Genomic DNA, 25,618 nt, shown 5'->3' on the forward strand with positions numbered 1-25,618 from the left:
ATTCACAAAAATTAAGCTTATCACTAAAGTAAGTTATATATATACTTTTGCTTTATATAAAATAATTTTTATTTGTTTAAATGTTTGTTAGATGATAAAATTTAATACGCTTTTTCAGTTACTGACAAGTTATAAACTAAAAAAGTAGATTAAAAGATTTATAACTAATTTATTGTAAATGCTGTGCAAATCAAAACGCACGTAAATAATCAGTGATAATATTTTTTGAAGTGGCTCTCTTTTAATATAGCCTTAAGGCAGATATTGATGGAGGCCTCACTTTTTGCTCCTTTATTAACTAGCATGTTCACACTAGCACATATATTTATTTTTATAGTACTTAAGATTAATTTTTCATTATATTGTAGAGATTTTTCTGATTAGTCGATTTAATCAGTTTTGACTTCTACTTACCTTGTGAAAAAAGCAGAAGAAGAAAAAAGAGAAAAGTACATTTTTTCTGACTTCTAGTAAAACTTAGAGATAACAAGAACTGTTGTGAGGTTTTTAAAGAGGTCAGCAGAAACAAGCTTGTAGAAGTCAAGCCTGTCTAAGTTATAAAAAGACCGAAAAGATTCTACAACGAAGTTTTAAAGTAATATGCGTGCTTGCAGCACAAAAACAAAACAAAAAATAAAACAAGAATCAAGGAGAGCTGTAGAAGAAGTTCGTTCCAATTATCAAAAGGGTAACGAAATTTGTCAAATCAACGAAAGTGGCATAGATTTTAAAGCCGACGGCAATTCTCACAGCTTCCTTCGGTTGAGTGACGACGAAACGTGGAAAGCTTACCTTGAAAATCCATTTACGACTGCAATTATGTCGAATCAAGGTGATGAAGAATCTGCAACCGCACTGGGAATACTTTATGATTACTACAAGGTATTGTTAGTATATAAGTATAGATTTAAACAGTTTATTCTGCAAAGAAATTTTTATTAAATGTATAGTATATTTTTTTACTGTCCTATACTAACAAAGAAGTTAAAAATTAGTTAAAATGGAGTTTTTTTAATAGGTTCAAACTAGTTTTAATTTGGTCAAAAAGTAAACTTCACCTAAGCATTTGAATTTTTCTGGTATTATGTAATAATATAAGGGATTTATTCTTCTTAATATTCTTATATTATTAAAGTCAGATAAGTGGTAAGTACACAGTTATAATAAACATCAGTATAAAAAAAGTTTGTTAATGACTAATTTTTTAGTAAATTTTTTTATAAAAGCATAACATAAAAATTATTAAAAATCCATTAAACAATTTATTTTATTTCATTTACAAAATTGGCCCTCCTTAATATTTTTTTTTATAGTTTCAATTATACCGGTAAAATAGAAGAAAGCGTTAAATATGAAAGAAAACCAGCAAACGTGCGTTTGGTGTTCAATTTCACTAACTTGCTTTTATAGTTTAACGTCATAATTGTGTTTTGTCATATAGTATTTCAAACATTTTTACCACAACTCGTTTAAACTTTAGGTCATTTATTCAATTATTTAATATATATATATTTTTGTTACAGAAACTAAGATACACTTTGTAGAAAGCGAAAACAAGTTTCACATCATTGTTGTTTTGAAACCATATTTTAAAAATATGAACTCATTTTTTATTATGAAACTGTTCATAAGGTTAAACAGTACATGACTTAAAATCATTAATATATAACTTTAAATAATTTGCGAAAATATATTATTTAACTTAAAAAAAATTAAAGTTGTAAATTTTATTTACCTACATTTTTTTAGTTTGTACTTATTTAGATGAACCCTTTGAAAATTAAAGCAAGTACACGAATAATTTTCATATTTAAATGAAGATCGAAATACATGATTTGAATCAACATCTAAAATTTTAGTTAAGATTTTTATTTAATCTAAAACTTAATTAAAACTATTGTAATAGAATAAAAATACTTGAAAAATAAAATTATTGCTTTAAGTTTGTTTTATAACAAGTCTATACTATGTGAAAAGTTTTACTTTTAAAGTTATAAACTTCGTACAAGTCGTTCAACATAAGTGTAAAATTAAAAGCTTTGTTCCATTTTTTTAACAGTTTTGTTGACTGTAAATATTTGCCATAATATAATTATTTACTACAAAAAAATTATTACCATCAACAAACTGACTGAAGATCTGTTCATCTGAACAATGAAACAATTGCTTCGGATAAAAAAAAAAACTCAGTGTTTTATTTTTAAGTTTAAATATAGAATTAGAACTGAATAACTAGGTCAATTTTCACAGAGTCCCCTTGAAAAGACTTTTAAATATGTAATTTCAAAGTGTAAATTATTACTCAAAGTACAAATAATATTTTAAAACAAAATTTGCATATCATTTTAGTTTTATATGAAACAGTGTTAAACTAGCAACAATATAATTTGCGAAGTATAAATAGATTAGAAAAAAAAAAAGAAATTATTATAATAGAAATTTATTTTTTAGCTTTTATAAACTTATAATACAATTTTTTACTAAGTTCTATGGTGTCCAGGTAGCATTTAAAACTTTTTAGTGGACAAAAGAAAAGTTATTGAAAGTTTTAACTTTGTTTGGAAAGTTTTAAAACATTATAAAGACAACTAAGTTTAATTTTATTGAAAATGAAAATAAGATGACATTCCTTATTTTTGCGAGAATTAAAAATACTTGAAATAAAATATAAATTAAAGCTTTTGTCTTTAATAAGAATTTAGCACTAATACTAAAAACTATTGTTTTTAAAATTTCCTTACTTTTATTCTAAATTAAAAAATCCTAATTCAAGTTTTGCATTTGTTTCTTGTACTTATCAAGTCTAAATTAGATTTTACTTTTTCTTTTGATCTAAGATTGGGTTAACTTAATTTCAGGTCAATAAATTTTAAAATAGTTTGGTGGCGTAGAGTTTCAAATGACGGTATTAATAACTGTAATAGTTGAATATCGTAACACCGAAACCTGCTAGTCGACACATACACAAAAAAAAAACATTTAATAAAATTGTTAAATATAAAGAGCAACAATCTAATAACAATCGCACGTTTAGTTTATGTTTTGTGTAAAGTATTAAAAAAATAACACCTGTAATTATTATAGACTAGGGAATTTTATTTTGATTAACTTGAATATTTATTCACCAAAGAATTTTACATAAAAAGTTAATTAAACATAATGATTAGGCTAAAAATGATTTAAAACTTTGATTATTTTGATTATGTTTTGTTTGTAAAAAGTTAAAAAACTATTTTTCAACAGTTTTTAGGAAAGTTAAGAGTTTAAAGTATAAATAAATATAATCAAAAAAATTAAAAATAACTATTTAGGCATAAATTAATTTAATTCCTAATTAACTAGATAATGCTTAAATAGTTATTGTTATTTTATGATAGTTAAATGGTGTTGAATTAAAGTTAAAAAAACAAAGTGTTTTTTTTGTTTTTTGGATATTCAAACTGAATTTAGAGTTTAGAGTTGAAGTGCGGTTGAAACTTAGACTATCTTATATCTTTTAGAACATTAAATATCTAGTAAAAAAATAATCTTATGATGGTTTTTATACAAAACGATTATTTGTTAGTAAAACATTTTTATGAATTTCTCTAAAAATATTAAAGAAAAAGTATACATCATAATTATTTTACAAAGTTAACAAGTAGTCATTAACAGTAGGAGTTAAATTATAGCATGGGTACTAAAAAAAGTATCATAGAAATTACTTGCAGTACTGAAATAGCTATTAAACTACAATTTTTAATCATTTTTATTTAGTACGCCTAAAGTAACTGAACTATAATCGAAAGTAGCTTTGTTCAAGCTTTTGTTGATTTTAGCTGACTTTTGCAAACACTACAAGTACTGATATACTACATTTAGATTAAATACAAACAGCACCACAAGTTTATAGATAAACGAGTTTTGCTATTAGATAATGATATATTTTATTAAAAAAAATTAAACCTTTAATATACCATCTAATTTTGAATTTTGTATGTATTCCATAACTTAAAATCGCTAATGACACACTTTCAGCCATTTTAAACTTAAGGAAACATATATTTACAATAAAAAAGTTCAAGCGTAGAATTATTTGAGTATAATTTTTAATGATACGAGTCTAATTAAAAAGCACATCAATTTAATGCTTTACTATACTTTTTGAAACTATTTTTGAATACTATTAAAGGTTTAAAGTATGGTTCAGTTTATAATTATCTTTCAAATTGTTAAACTTTAGCTTTTTATACACATAATTACGACTGTTTATAACTTACATAAGAAATTAGAACATGCAGCTTTAATTAATTTAATCTGTTAGCATTTTAGTTTAAATTTGAAAAATAAGTTTCTAAGTTTTTACAATTTAATTATTAAAGACAAAATGCAGTTAAGCAAGATCAAATTTGTACTAAAATTAATTGATAAATATGAAAAAAAATAAAGACTGTATTGTAAAAGTAATTCTTAAACTTTTTAATAAACTTAGTTAAGAAAGCTATAGTTTTTATTCTCATTTTAAAATACCTTTACAAAAAAATAAATGTAACTGTTTGAAAATCATATAAACCTTTTTTATTTGGTTCTTTTGTTGAAAAATAGTGTTCTTTACTGTTTTTCTTTTAGTAAAGTTGTAAATAGTTAAAACGTTATAAGTATAAAAATAATTTAACAAAATTGACATAAATCATGGAATAAAAAAATGATTACGGTTTTTATTTGTTGAAGCAGGTACCAATGGAAAAAAGAATCATTGCAGATCTTGAAAATTCTAAACAAGAAGTTAACACATTGTAAGTTTATGAGTAAATTTTTTTTTCAAAGCTTTTAAATACTTACCTAGTTTATAAAACTAAAAATACTCTGCACAATAATTAAAAAATAAAGTAGTGAAGCACAAAAAAAAAGTGATTAAAGCACTTATTATCTTCAGAGTCTGTTTTACTTAGTTGTACCACATAGATAATAAGTCTGAACATAATCCTGGCAAAACACTAAAAAACGGTTATGTTTCTTTTTTTAGTTACATGTAAACAATCAAAAAAAAAAAAAAACTTGAAACATAAAGATGAGTCAATTTTTATTAGCTATTAACTTAAAAATAATTGCTTTGTAGAATATTATGGAAGTAGTTCTTCAGAGTTTTTTGCGCTACTTTTTTAAGTAAAACTAAATAAATAATGATGGAAAATCTTAAGGAATATGAATAAGTATTTAGAATAACGTTATAGAGTAAAAACAGAATTTTGTAGCTTACTAAAGCTACAATTGATATAATATAATAAAAAGAAAAAAACTGTATTACATTTTATTCATTTTGATGCCATAAAAATTTATAAAAAAACAGAGTTACGTAATACTTTTATAAATATTTTTGGTATAGAAAGAAATACAAAATAAGACAGTCAAGCTGCCTTCTTATAAAATTAGCTTTTGTCATTTTTTATGTTTGTTTATAAATTCCATATTTAAAATAAATATTCTGTGGGAAGCTTTTAAACTTGTAGAGTCAAATAGAGAGTTTGTTTAAATGAAAATGGCAATTGAAAAGTATTGCTAAGACACCATGTGAAATTACCGGGCGGGGCTAACTTAATGTTGTGAAAAATAACTAACCTATTTGTTATTTTTATAAAAGTAAATCGGGCAACTGGGTTTTTTAAATGAGGGAAAGTTAATTGCTAAAATTACATTAAGTAGAAATCAAACTTTTAGCTGTTTTGACTTTTTTATGAACAAAGTTTATATAAAAACTTTTATAAGAAAGCTCTTGTCAATTTCTTATTTGTAGTTTGATAATTGTTTAATGTTGTGCAAAAAATATTTGAACATTTTATAATAGTTTTTAACAAGTATAGCTTATTTTATATATATATTTTTTTAACAATTTGAAAACAACAAAAATAATGCTTTATCTAAACAAAGTTTAGTTTTTGTACATATAATACTCGATAAACAATCCACAAATGTACTTTAAACGTTTTTTTTTTTGCGTATAACATGTTCTACTATCCTACTTAGTCTTATCGGATTAAGCAATGGATTGTGTAGTTATACAAATCAAAATGTTATCAATTGGCAATATCTAAGTATTTTGATATGAAAAACACAAGCAACAAACATAAACAGCTTATGAAACAAAAAAATACTCAAAGAGACTTCACAAACGACTGTTTAGAATTAAGTTTAGTTAAAGAAAATTTTTAACTTATTTCTATACGTATTTAAAAAATAAATTTTATAAATTAAGGTTTGTAACAATCTGCATACACCAAAACTGTGTAATGCATTACGAAAATAAATAATTTGTTTTTTTAAATTGTAATAAAGTTTAAAGTAATTAACGTATTGACAAAAAGATTACATTATTTTCTAAATTTAAATACCTACTAGTAAATTTTACAGTTTTATCAGAAGAACAAAAGACAATAAAATACTTAAATACAAAGTTTAATTTTCTTACAAAAAATTATTATTTAGTTTTAAGAAGTCTGTAGTTACTACAATTGTGTTGTGTTTAATTAAAAAAAAAATTTGTTTGCAAGTTTAGTATAAATTAGATCTAATAATGTCAACAAATGTTTAGTAATACAAATATGTTTGTTTTTCCTATTCGCTTAAAGTAAGTTATAATATTATGTAGAAAAATCAACTGTCACTTTTTAATACAGCCAGATAAAACTAAATCTGCACAAGATAACCTTACCTAAGATCATAAAAACCGCATTATATACTTAAGATAAAGTTTATAGAAAATTGATGAAAATAAAGCAGATAAAAAAGTATTAGAAACTTTAGTTCAGCAAAACAAGATATTACAGCTATTAAGTTTACGAATTAAAAATATTTATATTAAATGGTGTTTACCTTACAATTTTCCTTATAACCGAAAATATAATTTTTAAAGATAGTTTTAAAAAGGTATGGTGTACTTAACCTTCTATTTTTTATTTACTATGAATAAATATAATTTAAAACATACTACTATAAAAATGTGGGTAATTAAATGTAACAAAAAATAAGTCTTGTATTGTTAATGCATTAATTAAAATAAAAGTTTTTTAGTTATAAAAAAGTCTTATGAAACATTAAGCTAGTGAAAGTTTAAAATTAACACCGAGTATAGTTTCATACGCTACATAGTAAAATAAAAAATAGGTGTAAATATCTTATAAATTTTGAGAAAATTAATAAGATAGACTATTAAGGTTTTTAAAATATAAACTAGTTTAAATATAAGTTTTGGTTTCTGTATAAAAAGCGAGTAAAAATATACTACTATGATGGCCGCAAATCAGTTTGTATTGAATATTTTCAAAGCAAATATTACTTACAGAAAACAATACATTGATTAGTATAGTAGTTAAACTTAGCTTAGACTCATTATACTAAAAAAAATTGTAAAACTAGAAATTCTTGTAAAAACAATAACTTTTCATATACTATTTTACTTCAACAACTAACAATTATTTATAATTGCTAGTTTTTAAGTAATAAAACTAAAGCTAAAAACGGTTCTAAACCATTTATAACTTTTTACTAAACAAAACAGAAGTTTTAGAAACAATACAAGCGATCAAAATTCAAACGGAATTGATCAAAGAAGTTATAACAGAACAAATAGAGGTCAGATGTTTTTTTATGTTTTTTAAGTAAAAAAATCAATATTGCTAGTTTAGTTTGTACATAAATTAAATACTTTATTAAAGTTCTAAAATAAAAAAATTATTGTTTTCTGAAAAAACTTATTTTAGTGAATTGTTTTTATAGCTTAAAATGTATTAATTTTGTCTTACTAAGATTATGCTGTAGTTAGTAGTAGTTTAATTTGTAGATGTTTTTTAGTAAGATATAAATGTAATCTACAATTCGTAAAAAACAAATAGTGCTTCTCAAATACTTATTATTTTCTTATACAACTATGATAATCAAAATTTAAATTAGAAAAATAATTTAGGAGCTTCAAAACTTAAATTTATAAGTACTTGTCAGATAACTTAATTAAGAATTAATCAAATATGTTTTTCAAATTTGTAATAATATAGTCTTAATGGCAATTAAAAGTCTGACAAACTAGGCAAGTATTTTAGTTAGTTATCTGACAGGCGATCAAAAAATCTGCTTAAGTTTGTAAAAATTAAATGTTTTATGTTTTAAATATGACTTACTATATGAATTGTCATTATAAGATAGTTTAAAATATTTCCAGCGGTAATGGAACTTTAAAAGAACAAATTTAAAATTCTTTAGAAAAGGGGAGCGGGTCAAATATAAACGATGACACGTTTGCACGAAGAAACTTTTGCACGAAGGGTCACTTTTGCACTAAGGTTCATTTTTGCACCAGAGTAAAAAATAACAAAATTAAATAAGAAAAGTAAAAAAAAAGAATAAAAATTAAAAGAAAAACTTTAAAAAAAGTTACCGACAGAGGTAGTAAAAGCAAATAACAAAAAAATTAAAATAACAAAAAAAAAGTATTAAAAAAAACAAAAATAAAACAGTTACCGACCCAGGGTAAGGTTAGGGGTAAAAATTAGCAAAGTTTAGCAAAAGAGGGCTAGCAAAAAAATTAAAAAAAACCTTCTAAAAATTATTAATCAAAAAAAAAACAAGAAAGTTAAAAACATTAATAAAAAACAAATTAAAAAAAAAAACCGACCAATGGTAAGGATTAGGGGTATCAGTGATAATAAGTAACAATAAAAATAGTTTTTTTTTTTACCCGTGCAAACGTGTCTTCGTGCATATTAGACTTCTACCATTAGAAAAGAAACAGTTTTACAACAGAAAGCTCTTAATTATTTAAAAAACTCTTAGAACTTAGTTATCAATAAAAACATCCTTACAAAACTTAAGTAATAACATCAAGTGTTTTTATAAAGTTATTTGCTTTATTTAAAAAAATTTCTTAAAAAGTTATTTAGTTTTTTTATGTCTTTTTTTATTCTTAAAAATTTGATCAATACTTTAATATTTGATACTAATATCATCAGAATCAAATAACGGAAACTTAGTAGTAAATGGAACTTACATGCATATTTCTAACAGCTGTGAGGTTAGTATATAAAATATATTAAAAATACATTGTGCATTGAGCTATCGTACACCGAGTATTTCACAATAAAAACTTTGTAGCAGCAGTACAGTCCTGAAACTGGGTATGCAACAACATCAAGTTTTGAATCACTTGATAACCTTCATTGCTCAACAACAAACTTCTACGAAAGCCTGGGCGTGCCAGACAACGTTTCATCACCTGTACCAGCTTCTTCTAGTAGTAGTTTATTTACTAACAACTTCTGTAAAAATTTATCAACAGACTATAGCGGGTAAGAGACTAAAAGTTCAAGTAGTTTATGAGAAAAAAATTCTAGTTTATCAAGTTAAATATTATCTTCTTTACTCATTTTTTTACAAGTTAGTACTTGATTTTATAAAAGTTTTCTTCAGTATTTGAAAGCACTAGATTACTAAAAGTACATTTGACTTTTGGTAAATAAAACTGCATGTTCTAATTCTAAACATTGACACACTATAATTTTTTTATGTAGTCTAAAAAAGTATAAAAATCAAGTTTGTTATTTTATGTATACATTTTCTAAATAGAAAAGTTCAGAGTGAAAAGAAAACAATCCAATCATAGCTTAAATAACTTTTTAAATGTTTTATAAAAGCAACAGCTAAAGATTTTTTTCTCGAAATAAAATATGGTACTACTTTTAGCTGCTTAAAGACAGAATTATTATACATTATATTTATAGAAGTCGTAATTAAAATTAAAACATCCAGAAATGCTATATGCCATAAAAATATTACTTTTAATTTCAAATAAGGAAAAAGTGCATACGGTTTAATTTTGTTGTTAAACACGATTATTGTGTTTTAAAAGTATATCACGCTTGAAAAAAATAATTATTAAAAAATAAGAGTTAATTACACACACATAATAATTTTATTTTTTGTACTGAACAAAAAAGTTGAATAAAAAAATTGATATTGTAGCTTAAAATCGGTAAGCAGTTTTCTAAATGTTTAAAGTAAACTTAATGCGTATTTTTAGTGAGCGCTTAAAAATAAGTAAAACTTATACTTTTTATAAAGAGATGCGTTAAAAAAATATAGATTTTTCAAAGTATTAATAGAATAAGAAATTATCTTACACATTAGATTGTTTAATTAAAATTAAACGTTTTTATAATTTTTTCAAGTTACAGTAGGCACATTGATAAAACATTCACCTTACACCTAGAAAAAGTACTTAAATTACGTCAAATGCGGGTGCACGAATATTCAAATTCATACTATCCAAATTCTTAAAAGCTTTTTTAAAGGAACAGAAATAAAAAAGTAGCCTATATTTGAAAAGGATAAAACATGCGTATGTAGGTCTAATTAATACCTACAAACACTTTTTTCTTTGAAAACTGAAAAATATTGTTAAAAATATAGCTAAATTAAGTTTTAAAGTATAATAACTATTAGTAATTAATAAAACTATTTTTTTGATGAATGTTTTGTTTTGCAAAAACAAAAAAGGTGCTTCTATAAATTATTTAGAACCTACATAAGCATTTAGTTTTCAAATATACGAAACTTTTTGAAATATTGCCCTTTATTTTTTTTTTAAGTTGGATTGTCCGAAATTGAATTGCCATGTAACCATGAAATGTATACCTTACAGTTTTGAGACAAACTTTATCATCAAATAAAGGCTTACAACTACATAATTTCATTAATGTTACAATCTAAACATAATCAATACATTTTTATGACTGTATTATACTTGCAGTGATAACATCAAATGATATTTTTGTTTATTCTTTGAATTAAACTATCAAATATATGTTTTAGTTATTTCAAATCAACTTATTTTTGAGGTTTAGTGCATTCCTCATAAAGAGTATTGACGTCCCTATTTCAATAGTTTCGAATATAAAATCCCAGATGCTTAGTTTATACTTGCCAGAAATGGTTAAAATTAATGTTAAAATTAGTTTGTATTACTTTTACAAGCTGTATAAGGTATAAACTTTGACTTTGTGAACTAACCTGTGGTGTATATAATTCATTGCAAGAACAAAAAATTTCAAAGTCGTTTTATAGTTTCATCTTTATAGGTACCTCAGTTATCTAAACTATGAATAAAGCACTCAAACTAATAAATAAAGTATTTTAAAAATATAGGAACGTATTATTTTTTCAAATTTGTGATAGGTGTTTTATTCAAAAATTCTACTCATTTTCGAACAAATATAAACTATAAAGATTCTATAAGTATAAATGACTGTAATGTTCAATACAAATTGTTTTCTAACTTTAAATTAAACTTTGTCTTTTAAGACTTTAGTTCTTTGTCTTGAGCAGTTTTCGTATAAAACTATGTTATTTTTCTTACATAGGATCTTTTCAGAACTTGTATAGTTTTTTATATGGAATTGCCGCAAAATAGTATGTTTAAGTTAATTAATTACTGTGTTTGCTTTATGTTTAAGTTTATACATAAGACATTAAAAGTTAAAATATCAGTAATAGCTTTCAAAAAGGTTTAATTATAATTTAAAACTATTCTACATTTTAATCCGTCGAATTTAAGTATATAATAAAACTACGTAAACTAGTTAAGAAGGTTTTTGCAATGTAAATATTCTTACTAACGATCTACCGGAGCTGGCCAGATGTTGATTTAAAAATGATTTTTTGTTTATAATGAGACTAAAGACCTCAAAAATAGTTAATATTTTTGAAAAAATGTTAAAAAATATGTTAAATTTAATTATTTCGTTTTTTATTGAAAACATTACCAATTCTATAATTTAGTAGTTTGTGCAGTAAAACGGATCCAAATTAAAATAAAATTGTTTTAGTGAATCACTATTTCATCAAAATAAATAAGATTTAGTTTCTGTTGTTTGATAAAAATTATACTTTTTACTCCAAGAGATTTTTATGACATAAATTAAATTTTTAATGCATTTATGTTTTTAGCATACATTATATTTTACTCTAAATAAAAGTAGTACAGTATTAAAATTGCAGAGAGCTTTTTGAATATATAATGGAAGCCCCAAAGTCTTTAAAACAAAAAGAAAATGAGCCAACAATGTCTTACATTAACAAAGGTTACTAAAGAAATTTATTTTCTTAATTCCTTTTAGTATATTTTAGATAAAAACAATAAAAAAGTTAGCAATATTTAAAAACAAAATTTTATACTGATACCTACTTTTTTTTTACAATTATTTCAGGACAATATTACTGCATAACTCTTCGTGAAACAGGACAAAGACCTTGGAAATTTAAATCAACTCAAGTTATGGTAAGAGCTTGGTTATATAGAATTAGGCATTATAAAAAATTACATAAGATGTTTAAAGTTTTAATACAACTGTACATTAGTTTAATACTCGACATACTTTAAATGGTTTAATAATAACTTTTAAATTGTTAAACTATCTTTAACAATAAATTTGTTATTATTGCGATGTTAGTGTTTTTACAGGAAATAGTTACTAAAAAAAGATAAATTTTTTTTGGTACTTGTTTTTTATCAATTTTAGGCAGTAAGATACATAAAGTTGGTTTACAATGTTTATATAAATGATTACAAAAAAAAAACACTTGAAAGTGGTTTTACTATTGCTATACTTTATATTTATCAAAAAGACTTTCAAAAATTTTTAAATTTTTTGCAATAAGAATGTGCTGTTAAGTAAACGCATTTTTGTAAAAACTTTATTCAGGTGCTTCTAATACGACATAATATAAATTTAAAGTGAAGTACTTGAAATTAGATTTAATTCTAATAAGATAAAATTCGAAAAGTCTTTTCTCTGACCACAATTACATGTTATTTCATCTTTGTTTAATTTTAAAGTTTTATTTTCTATTAGGTAAATTCTGAACTACAACATTTTAATCTTCAATAAGTTTATATAATAGATATTTGTTTTTTGTTTTTATCGTACTATTAGAACATTTTCATTGTATTATTTAGGATATTATGTTTAAGTTATAAAAAGTCAAATGTTTTCCTTTTTTTTTTAAACTAAGATTTTTTTAGCTATAAATAATTATTCTTTTTGTTTAAACAGCTAAAAACTCTAAACGAATTTTAAAAATGCTAACTTGTAACTCTTTTACAGATTAAAGTATATTGATTCTTAAACCACATTAAGAGTCTTCCTAGAGATTTTTAAAGTAAATTTGCAAAAAAAAAAGAAAAAAAATTGATAAGATAAAAAATTATTCGTAAATAAACTGTTATATGATTTTACTTATTTTATTATTTCAGCCAAGTTGAAGGATTATTATTTTAGTGATTAAATAAGTAATACTTTACTTGCTATTAAACCAGAAATACTTTTACTAAGTGTGCTTAATTGAAAACGGAACGCAGAGATCTGAAACGCGAGAACTAAAAACGTGTTAAATTAAATTATTTGTTTTTATTCAAAGCAAAAAAATCATAGACTTTTTGATTTAAGATTTTATAGAATTAATAGTTTACTAAACATCTCTTACCGTTTAAATTGACAGAGTGTAGTGCAAATAGTGTTTGGAGACAGTAAGCAGGAAGAAGAACAATTAAGAAACTGGAGGTACTGGCACGCTAGACAGCATACAGCAAGGCAACGGGTCATTGATATCGGTGAGTGAACTTTAATAAACTTAGATAAACTTTTACAAGTTTATATTTTTCTGTTTTAATCAAAAAAAGAATCTTATACTTTATTTTTTTTAAACTAAGTAGTTTAAATTGAGTAGTTTATTTTTTTAGTTAAAAAAACTACTCTTACTGTTAATAAGGTCTTACACACACTTATAAGAATGGCTAAATTAAATTATAATTATTTATGGTTTGTTTTTAATTGAATTTTATAATAAAAACAGATGAGATGTAAAAACATTTCTTTTTTATAACTAAGGTTTAAACTAAAGATCTAAAATAAAGCATTAAAGTACTTCTTAAAAAACTAATCTTAAAATAAAACAACGAAGCTGATTACAAAGAAAGCTGTTTTGTTCATGAAGTTGATGAGTTTGCTCATAATGCTATAAGTTTCCTTTGGGATGTTAATGACACTGCAAAAATTTTTGTTAGCTGTAATTGTCTCAGTACAGATTTCAGTGCTCAAAAAGGAGTTAAAGTAAGCTAAATTCAAAACTAATACTAAACATATTTAAGCTTTAGTACTTAGTTAAAATACAGTTTAAATATTATATTTTTAATAAAATAAAATTTCAAGATTATATATTTTTTTCTTTAAAACTTCATAATTGAACAATTGCAATTTTTGAAAATTTAATAGTTACAAAAATAAAAAATAAAAATATAGAAAGTTAAAAAAAGTAATTATAAAAAGTTAAAAGCGCACATGATAGTATTACTAATTTTTTAGAAGAAAAAGGAAATAATTGTATGTTAAGGTTAAAAAACTAATTTTTATAGGAAAAAAGTTTAATTAAATAAATTTAAAAATTATAACTCTTTATTAACTTTAGTTGAATAATATTTATTGTTTTTAAAAAAATACTATAATTTTAGGGTCAGCCTTTATCTTTGCAAATAGACACTTTTATTGGAATGGATAGAAATGTTGACCCTGTTCATAGAGGAACCTGTCAACTTAAAGTTTTCTGTGATAAAGTCAGTTAAAAAAAATCATTACTACAATCATGCTAAGTTTTAACATAACTAATAATTTATTTAAGTTTTTATCTAAGTTAATCGTTTTATTTTTAATATTAATTATTACATTACTACTTATAGATTGTATAAGAGTTTTTCTTTGCTAATATACAAGGAACTGAGTAATAAACTTATAGCTTATTCTAAGTCTAAACTTTTAAAGGGGGCTGAAAGAAAAATTCGAGATGAAGGAAGAAAAGCAGCAAAAAAGGCACAGAAAATTTTAAGCAAAGGTTGTTTCCAAAAAGCTTTAGCTACAAGTTAAAGTAGTTGTTGTTGTGTTATCACGACTAATTGTTTGTATGTAAACTTTTGGAGACAGGATTTCACTGAAACCTTAATTAATAATTGATTTAAAATACCAAATTAATTTAATCTTCAAATTGGAGACTTTAAACTGTTATGAAGCCCTAAGGCCTTAGAATTAGTTACTGATTTGATTACTCTTGTATACTTTTAGATTTTGTATATCATCTATATTAAACTTCAAAAATAAAGTTGGAAAACTTAAATAAATAAAAAGTTATACAACTTTAGGTCTGTCAAAGTTTCCTGAGTGTAGACATTTGAACGCTAACAAAGCGTTAATAATTTTTTATAATAGTACTCAAAAATTAAGGTAAAAATTGTGCTGCACTTAAAAATATAATTTTACTTATAAACTAAGCTCGTTTATGAAACTGTGTTGATAAAAGTTTTAGACAAAATAATCAAGCTTTTTTTAGTTTTAATGATAATTATTGAATAGTAAAAGTGGTTCAAACTGTTACAGATTAATTTTTAAAATAAAATTCTGAAAATCAAAGTTCTTGTTCATTGTAAAACGATTACAGCACTAGTTAACCTCGAATCATAACTTGTGTAACAACCGACAGATTCTACTTCACAAGCTCATGTACAAGTTACAGACATGAACAACATGCCAACATCAGCTTACACTCCTTTAATCAACGTGTTTAACGGTGGCGGTATTTCATCAACAAAGCATGGCTCTTCTCACGCTACGAACATTAATAATCACGTCAGCTCTACAACTTTGTCTTCAATGGGATCTTACAGTAGACATCAAAGTAGCCGTCGTATGGACAATGTATTTTTTAAAACAATGGTTAACCTTTCAACACGACCTGTTCATTTTATTCCAGATATATACGGTTTGTATACAATTAAAAATTTCTTCATAGTAAGCCAAATAAAAAAAAATCATAGAACTTTAACATAAGTGAATAGTTATTATTGCAAAAAATATTTTTTACTAAATGTGGAAAACGGTAAATTTTTAATTTGAACTTAAAAATCGAAAGGTTTTTTCATGCACCAGGTCTTAGGACCAAATATTATGAGCGCTTACTTTTGTCGTTCAATAAACAATATGTATATATGGCAATCGAAAACTCATAAGATTATTTATCTACGGCTAATAATTTAGCAAATTTAAATACACTATTTTAAGATTCTGCTCGTAAATAGATTTTAACATAGTTATTTTATGAATTTGTTTTTAATTTGACAAATACTGTAACTTAAATATTTGTACTTAAAAATTGCTCTGGACATGACATTAAACTGTATTATGGTGTATGACTAGATAACCGGAAGGTTTTTCGTAAACCAGGTCTTTGGACCAAATTTTTAAGCGCTGTATTTTCGTTCAATAAGCAATATATAATATAACAATAAAACAGCACTATTTAAATCAGACTTTATTTTACTGTATTGCTCGAATTTAATTAATATGTAAATGATAGAAGATAATTTACTATAAATAAGCAGGTTTCACTGAAATAGGAAAATTTAAACATAAAGTAAAGTAGTTATCACATATTAACAAAAAGCTTCTAATTCTAAATACGTAGTAAAATTAATAAACTCTATATAATGACAAAATAATCCTAGTGTTTAACTAAGACAATTTTATATTATTGTATCAAAACTAGTATAATCTACCAGATCTATAATCCTAATTTGAAAAAAAAATATCGAATTCGGGTTTGGCTGGACACTAATTTAAAAATAATATCCGGATCCGATAGATCACTGAGTTTACTTTACTAGTTTAAGCTACTTTTAGTTTTTATACCTAAGTTATTATTTACTGCTTTGAAATTTATAAACGGTAAAATTATTAACAGATCTTTAACTCCTTATTAGTGTAAAACAGGTCGTTTTAGATTATTGTATCTAAAACTTTTAAAGTAAGACAGTTTATAATATTTTTTATTGAGTGATGCATAAACGATACAAAAACAAACTTTACAGCTTTAAATAAGTAAGAAAGAAGATACAAAATTAAATTGTAAGCACTTTATGAAGTTTAAAAACTTAAAAGTCTAGACTTAGATCATGGTTTCCCAAACCTTTTGTAATAAGGCCTCCTTTGAAGAAATAAAAAAATATATGGCCCCTCCAACAAAATTTCTCAAAAAACTTTCGTTAAATACACCTAAGACATTTTTTATTTGCTCATCCCCATCAACTCCAGAATATCTAGTATTTGTTTCAAACTATGGCCTCATGGCTCCCTCTTTTACAGCTCATGACCCCCTAAAATTCTGTCAACTCGAGAATATCTAGTGCAATTTAAAAGTTATGGCCTCATAGCCCCCCTGTTCCCCTTTGCTGCTATGGCCCCCACTTGCGCCATTTGTCTCACTTTGGTAAATCCTAGTCTAGAGATATCTTTTGCTATTGTAGTTTGTTTGATATTTTTAAACTATTGCTAAAGTTAATAATCTATTTATTATTCGTTTTTTTGTAAAAGTAAAATATTAAACCTAAGTTAAATGCAAAAACTTTTTACTAGAATTCTTTTTCTGTTTTAGGCCTTTACTATACTTTATGCTGTATTTATATTTTGTGATGAGTCCATGTTATAATCAGTTGTACTTTGTTTAACAATTTTAAATAATAGTGAAAGCTAATGTTCTTTTTCACTTTTTTTGTAACATCTTAATTTTAACGTAAAAACATTCAATTTTATTTATATTTTCATTTTATTTTAAGCATGCATTATAATCGATGTTTAATTATTTTTTCTTTTCAACTATACAAATAATTTATATACAAGTTTATCGTGTTTTTTTCTATTTAGCAAGACGTGTGTTTTTTATTCGATTTTAAAATAAAGTATTTCCACAACATCAATAAATTTGTTTATTAACACGTGAAAAATTTTGTTAATTTTTTACTAAGTTGTTAGTAATATAATACTTAACTATTATGTGTAAGCTTGTATTATATTTTTTTTAAAGACATGCAACTTAAAATCTTTAGGATACTGATTTTATGGATCCGTTATATCACTAACTGAAATACATGTAGTCAAAATTTAGTAGTATAAAACCACAAAAACACTTTTAGGTATTGGTTTACTATTTGAAACACTGACGTTAGTATGTTGATAGCATACTAGTTTTTGTAAACTACAATAATCATATATAAACTCAAAAAAGTTTAAAAAATATACTTTTACGGTTAATGATTGTTTAGTAGTTACTTTTAAAATATTAACAAAAAATATTCAAAATAAAAATACAAACTGTATCATAAATTATTAATTTAAGATAAGCGGAGATCAACAACATCTGCATTAACTCCAAACTCACAATCAGGAGATGTTGGTTTTTTTAGTTCTCTTCAGGTTGTTTCTTCTACCACAAATCCACCAGACCCTGATCAAGACGTTCAAAATTTTCTTCCAAACAACGTGAGATATTTTTAATCTAGTTCAACCAAAGGTTTTTAATTTCTATATTCAAATGAAGCTAAAACTTAAACTAAAATAAATGAACTTTTTATACTCCTCTGATTTACGGCAACAGACTTATTTTACTTTTATGTTAGCGTTTTTTTTACTAAAAAATTTTAATGTTGATGCGAACACTTTTTATTTTTACAAGACTATCTCGTTTAAATGAATAAATCACTTTTATTTAGCCAGTCACATTGCTGCAAAAAAAATAAACAAAAATAAAGTAAATTATAAATTAAAATATGAACAACCATAACAGCTAGCATTTAAGTTATAGGTCTCTATGAACAGTTATAATTTAAATAAGCAAGTATAAAAAAGTTTAAGAGCTAACAGTCAAAAATTGGTTGTTTGGATATTTTTATGTTTTAGGTATTCAAACAATTTTAGTTGCTTGGTAGTTAAACTTTTTTTTATAGAAGGTTATCTAAATTTTGACTTCATAAACCTTTTAAGCTAATTAATATAACATTTGGTCAAATTCAAAAGGAACAGTCATTTAAAAGTGTTTAAAAGAAATTAAGAAAACAAAAGCTCTATCATATTTATGAACATAAGAAAAAAGTATTAAGCCAGAAAAACATTTTTACACATTCTGTCACAAAATTTAGCAAAATAAAAATCAACAAGTTTAAACTTTAATACCCATGTTGGTATAAATGAACAATATTTTTTTTTCTTTAAAGCTTTTTAATATAATGAAGTATAATACGTATATACGCTAATTTTACATGGAAACTGACTCGAAAGACTAAAAATTTTACGAACAATAGATTTTCCGTCTATCTAGATTCTAGAAAGTAAATGAATCAGAAAATAGCTCAGCTAAAATAGTTTGTAATAAAAGGGTTTTAAAAACATTATGTTAAGAAAAGGATCAAAAATGCATGAGGTCATTTTTGCATAAATGGACACTTTTTCACGTCATTACTATTGCAAAGGTGTCACATTTGCACAAGTCATAGCTTTTAGAATAACAGCCGTGCAACAGCGACAACATACAAAAGTCATCCGTGCAGAAGAGTTCCTTCGTGCATTTTTGACACATACCTCTAAAAAGTTTTGAAAATCATAGTAATTCACTGCTAGAAGTTTAAAAAAAATTTTTTTACTAACGCTAAAGTTTAGTAAGCTTATTGATTGTTATAAAAAGTTTACTAATTTCCTAACGAATAGCCGAAAAAATTCAAAATACTCGAAGCATTTCAAAATACTTCGAGTTTAAATGACCAGTTCAAAATAATAGGACATACTCAAAAAGAAGATCTATTGAATCTAGAAACAATTCAAGCTCATAAAAAATTATTAAGATTAAATATACAGACTTATTTTTTTGGTAAAGGAGTAAAACTAACAAATTACTAAGTTCATTATGTTAAATTTAAAGTTTATTAATACAGTTTCATCGTTTCTTATAACTATGTACAAAATTTTAGTTTGATTTTTTTTATTGATTAATAGCTTTATTTTATTATACTTAATTATCTGAGAATACTTGATTTGCTTATTACACTGCTTAATAACTTGAATAAGCAATGACTTATTGTTAAATCAATTAAGCGCTTCGGTTGTACAAACTTATAAATTCACTTAAATTTATTAACAACTTGTCTAAAAAGGAACAACGCTTGCTTAAAACTCTTCGCACAAAAATAAAAACGCTTTAATCAAAGTTTATCTACTGTTTTATTATCAAATTGATTTTATATAGTAAAGCTTTTAAAATTTTTACTTTTTTACACATCTTAGTTAACTGGAATAGAAGAAAAGTCTATACAAGGAATTAAAAGAAATATTTCTGTAGATGATGATAGTCCTATTTGTCCTCCAACAAAAGTATTTTTTTCCAAATATTTATAACTTTTAAAAAACACTTGAGAAAGATAAAAAAGTTTAATATATATTCAAAGTCATTGAAAATACATTATTTATTAAAAAAAAAATAGTGAGATTTCTCTAAAGGAAACAGTAAATTATGTGCGAATTCTTTAAAAAATTATCAAGTGCTACTAAAGTGTTTATAAAAAAACACTTTTCTCAACTTAGCACATTGTCTTAAAAATTAGTAACTAATTTTATAAACTTTTATATTTTTGTAAGATTTTTAAATTTCTTTCTTAGGTAGCATCTATATTATTTTAAACATTTTTTAAATAGTTAATTTTAAAACATTTTGTAATTAATTAATAGTTTATCTTCAAAATTTTTGAGTATCAGCTACAACTTACAAAAATAGTAGAATAACAGAGCAAAAATATTTGATTATAAGGCGTATTTTTGCACGTACAAAAAGAACAATCTGCTCGTAGTTAATAAAGTTTAACTGTACCTTTCGATATGATTCAAAGTCCAATATGAATTAAAACTAGTAGTAAAATATAAACTATTAGTAGCTTTACAACTACTAAGAAAAAAACAACTTAATTAGATATAATTTTAATTGAGACAACAAATTTACACATATGATTTTAAAGTTAGTAAAATTATTCATTAGTTACGAAAAATTGGCTTAATTAAAAGTTTTAATAGTTAATAAAAATAATTTATATTAAGAATTTTTTATGTTTTTTTCTTAGTTTAAAGTTTATTCACTAATAAGTTTTTATTTAAAAATATTAAAAAAAAATTATTTAAAATAAATGTCTCAGCTTCTTAAACCTAGACTACGATCGATTAAGTTTTAGTAGAACTTATTTGTTTTTTAAACTTGTTATGCGTAAACGTAATTTTAAAATAACGCTTTTTGAAATATTCATAGTTTTAGTAGTATAGTTAAACTATCAATTTTTTAAAATTAGAATGAAAACATCAAAATATTAGTTAGCTAATTATTTAAATAACTTCAGAAGTAGTATGTAAACTTTTTTAAACAAGTATTAAAATATTCTATTGTAAAAGTCAGAATAAAAAAAAGAAAAAGAAATTTAGAAAATATTTGATATTGTAACATTCTTACATACTATACCAATGTTTACAGATTAAATGCAAGATTAAATCAAAAACTGCAAAAACAAGAGTCTTATTGTATGTTCGACAAGAAAACGATCGAGTGTTTGATGGTGTTGTTCTTCGTGAGCCGACGCTTCAAGGATTAAAAAATGCAGTAAATTTTTATGTGTCAAACAAAGAATATACCTTTATACTTATAACTTGAAATAACTTGATCAAATTTAACTTGTTGTAATGAATAGCTATATTATTTTAATAACATGAACTACTTAATATTGTTTAAAAAAATGCACCACAGTTATCTATTTTTGGTTGTCTGTAGACTTTTTAAGTAATAATAAAAAATGAAAACACCTTGACTGCTTAAAAAGTAAGCGTGTTCTTTTAAAAAATATTTGTTCGAGTATAGTTATTCTACAGACGATCGTTAAAAAAGTTGCGGAAAAATTTTGACAATAGTAGTTATTTATTTAATTGACTATAACATTTTTTATTAAGTTTACAGCAACAAAATTTAATCAAAATTTAAAAACAAAAACATATTGGGTTTCAAAAAATGTTTTATTTATAATAATTTTTATTTAATTTACAAGTTTTCTTCAAATAATAAATATATATTTTGATAAAATATTATTAAAGTTTTTACTGGGCTCAATAAAAGTCCAGTAGGAGAATTTCATAAAATTGTTTGAGCTAAGTATAGATAATAAACTATTTTAATTTATCGACGGGCCTTACTTGTCTAAATGTTTAAAACTCAACTTCTTTTTAAGTTTATTGTGGTGATTAAGTATACAAAAACATAAAATGAACAAGAATGTTAATTTTTTTTTTCTTAGCTTGAAGAAAAATATCTACTTCAAAGTGACAAAATTACAAGCATTATACGGAAATCGAAAAAAGGGTTAGTCAGTTACTGTATAAAACGCTTTATATTTAAAACTAAACACAAAATCGTGTCACTGTTAAACTTTATAATATTTGAAAAATTTAAAAATGGAAAAACATAGAAGTTGCACAGTGAAATACTTTTATATCTAAAATTTGGAACTAAAGTTGCAAATCACACGTAAAGTACTAACATTAATTGAAACTTATGTAACAAAAACGTGCTTGAAGTTGATATGTATCTTAAAAATTAATTGCTTTAGGTATAATTATTATAACTCATTTAAAACTATAAACTACAGTTAAAGTTGCAAACGTTACGTATTGTATTATCATTAAATAGAATTTACTTAATAATAAAATTGCTTGAAGTCGTTAGTGTGTTAAAAATTAATTGCTTTAGGTTTAGGTACTTTATTTATTAGAATACGACCTAAGATTGGTCAAAAAGTAGAAGTTGACAAAAGTTTCAAGTTATATTTGTATAAAATTAAGGTATATCAGTTAGTTTTGTTTACATAATTAGTTTAATATCTTCTACGCACTTGTTTTTGAAAAAAAAACTAGAAGTAGTTTCAAAGTAAAAGTTTTACACATTTTTAGTAGTTATTTTTATGGAAAACTACTTTTTATAAAATGATAACTAATCAAGATTATTTATATATCTATACATGTATAGAAATAAGTTTAACTTAATAAATTAAATTTTTCTACTTAGAGCCCACCATAAGGGTTTTTTAATAAAAAAGTTAATTACAAGATGTAAAATTTCGCAGAAATCAAGTTTCGAACTTAATTTTTTTTTTTCGTTTAAGTGTTTTGTTTTGTGCTTTGTTTTAAACTGTTTTGCAGTTGAGTAGTGCTTAGGCACGAAACTTGAGTTCTACATCTTGTAACACTAAAACAATACTTTTATTTTATTTTTTCTTTTAAATTTATACATTTTATAATCTAGTGTCCTCAGAATTTTTTTTCAATTATTTAATGTTCATATATTTTAAAAAGGTTGAGGATAATTAATTTAGTTTAGACTTTACTATATATATGAGATACTTTTTTAAATTCGATTAAAACAATTGCGATAAAAACTATAGACGTCTTATAAGCTAATTTGTTTAGGAAAAGTATAAATGCATAGCTTATGAAAAGTTTTGTAGTTTTAAAGCTGTTGTAGTAATCTAAAAAGTTAAACAAAGTTTTTATAAAAAGTTTATATTTTATTTGAGTTTTATATTAAACAAAAAAAAACTTTAAAGATTGTTGGTAAAAGTTGATGATAACATCATACGTCATTATACTGATGAGGATGCATTCGTTATGGAAGTTAGAAGTGAATGTTGCGGAGAGGAGGTTACGCATCAAATTACACTCACTTGCGTTTGAAGCATTTAAATGTTACAACATTCTAAGCTTGTGCTATGGCTATTTTTGCTATACTGCCTTGTTTTTTTTAATATTTATAGCATAAGAGTATTTATTAATTTACTTACAATATACTAATATTAATTTATGAACTACAAATGTTTAAAAAAAATTGTAATTTTCTATTATATGTATAGGACATACGTTTTGGCATAAACTCATATAGAATTTGTTTAGGTGCTTTTTTGAAAAAATTGATCGCACTGCTAGGTTTAAAAGAAAAAAAAAAGTTGTAGTAAAATTTTTAAAAACTAGCCATTTTTATGTGAAATGATAAGTAAGGCTATAGAGTTTTCTATCAAAAAAAAAAACTTTAATGTAAAACATTTTAATTAAACCATTAGTAGTAACAGTTGTATTTTAGATGCTTTACCCGACATCGACTCAAAATTAAGTGCCATGCTTTACTTATTGAACTTACATTTACATCAGCACTAAAACAAATATAGCTTATTTATTTTTATGTTAATTATTTATACGTGATTTTTTCATACGTAATTACAAAAAACTATTAGACTTTTGGTAAACAAAAACTAAACCTCATGCAAAATTAACAACTATGCTTAAAGCTTTACATTTTGTGTATAAATTACGAAATCATTTAGAACCTATTAGATTTTAAATAGAAAAATAACTTGTTTATTTAAAGCTACTTTTTATAACATTACTTTAACAATTACTTAATCTATTTAATGGTTATTGTCTTTTAGTTTAACGTATTTAAAATGCTTATTTATTGTAAAATGACAGTGCCATTCCTTGTATTTATGTTCCATTTCTTTATACGCTACTAACTTTAGTCGATTAGTAGTTTTATTTGTTCCTTTAAATTTTCCTATATATGATAATTCTTTAGATTTAAAAACTATAACTAAAATGGCAAACTATATGATGATGAACTGATTTTATTAATAGTATTATAGAAAGTAAATAAAGTACAGTTTCTTTTTTTAGAGCTTTACTTTTTGTATTTTTTAGTTTTGACACAAGTTAATAAAGCATGAAAAATATGAAAACCTGGTCTTTTTAGCTGTCTTTACTTGTAATTTAATATTTTTAAATAATTATGTTTAGTTAAACTGATTATGATATTTTTTAAGCAAAACAAATAATACATAGCTTAGTAAAAAGTTTTAGATTCTGTTTAATTTATTTTGTTAAAAAATGTTTACTTATTAATTTAGTTTAAACAGTTAAAAAAGTATAATAAGACAATGACAGCCTTTTATTGTCGTAATTTTTTTTTACTTTTTTAATTTAATTAAATAAATAATAATGACCTAAAATTAACACAATTAGTTTTTTATACTTCACTCTGAGTTAAAGTTTAACTCTTGATATTGTTAGCCACTATGTACTTTTAATTACTATGTATTTTAAATTACTAGTTGATCAAAAAATTAAAATTTTAGCAAAAAAATATATTTGAAGAGCTTTTTTCCGGTGCATAACTTACTAAAAATATATAACAGAACACATTTCATTTTAAATTTATTTAAGTACTTTCAAATAGGCCTCGTCAGAAATTGTTTCCTATTGAATTTGAATGAATACAAATTGAAATAAAATTATACTGAAGTTTAAAGTTTTAAGATATAAAATGAATCATTTTATATCTTAAAACTTTAAACTTCAGTATAATTTTATTTCAATTTGTATTCATTCAAATTCAATAGGAAACAATTTCTGACGAGGCCTATTTGAAAGTACTTAAATAAATTTAAAATGAAATGTGTTCTGTTATATATTTTTAAAAAAATATATATTATAATAAATGTCACGTTACGATGTTTAAGTTTTAGTTAGTATGCTCTAAAGAAATGAATAGATATTATTTTATAATTATGAGTATTATAGTATATAATAATAAGTTATTAAATGTAACTATCATTTGTAAATTAGTTAGAATTACAGAAATAAGCTATATACTAATA

The 25,618-nt window shown here is 23.6% G+C and overlaps 1 protein-coding gene across 1 annotated transcript; it reads left to right on the top strand.

Annotated features, from left to right (window-relative positions):
* Nucleotides 1-600: 600 nt before the first annotated feature.
* Nucleotides 601-23,645, top strand: LOC145828567 (grainyhead-like protein 2 homolog). The gene is made up of 17 exons (XM_082936321.1): nt 601-882; nt 4,714-4,775; nt 7,535-7,608; nt 8,979-9,040; nt 9,121-9,314; nt 12,022-12,104; nt 12,231-12,301; nt 13,522-13,633; nt 13,984-14,132; nt 14,531-14,632; nt 14,838-14,907; nt 15,550-15,828; nt 18,238-18,380; nt 20,175-20,261; nt 21,403-21,528; nt 22,214-22,278; nt 23,519-23,645. Exons 1-17 carry the CDS (start codon nt 601-603, stop codon nt 23,643-23,645), a joined length of 2,088 nt encoding a protein of 695 aa, XP_082792447.1.
* Nucleotides 23,646-25,618: the final 1,973 nt, after the last annotated feature.

Source organism: Thalia democratica, chromosome 2, assembly GCF_965202585.1.
Source record: "Thalia democratica chromosome 2, ktThaDemo2.hap1.1, whole genome shotgun sequence".
NCBI lineage: Eukaryota > Metazoa > Chordata > Thaliacea > Salpida > Salpidae > Thalia > Thalia democratica.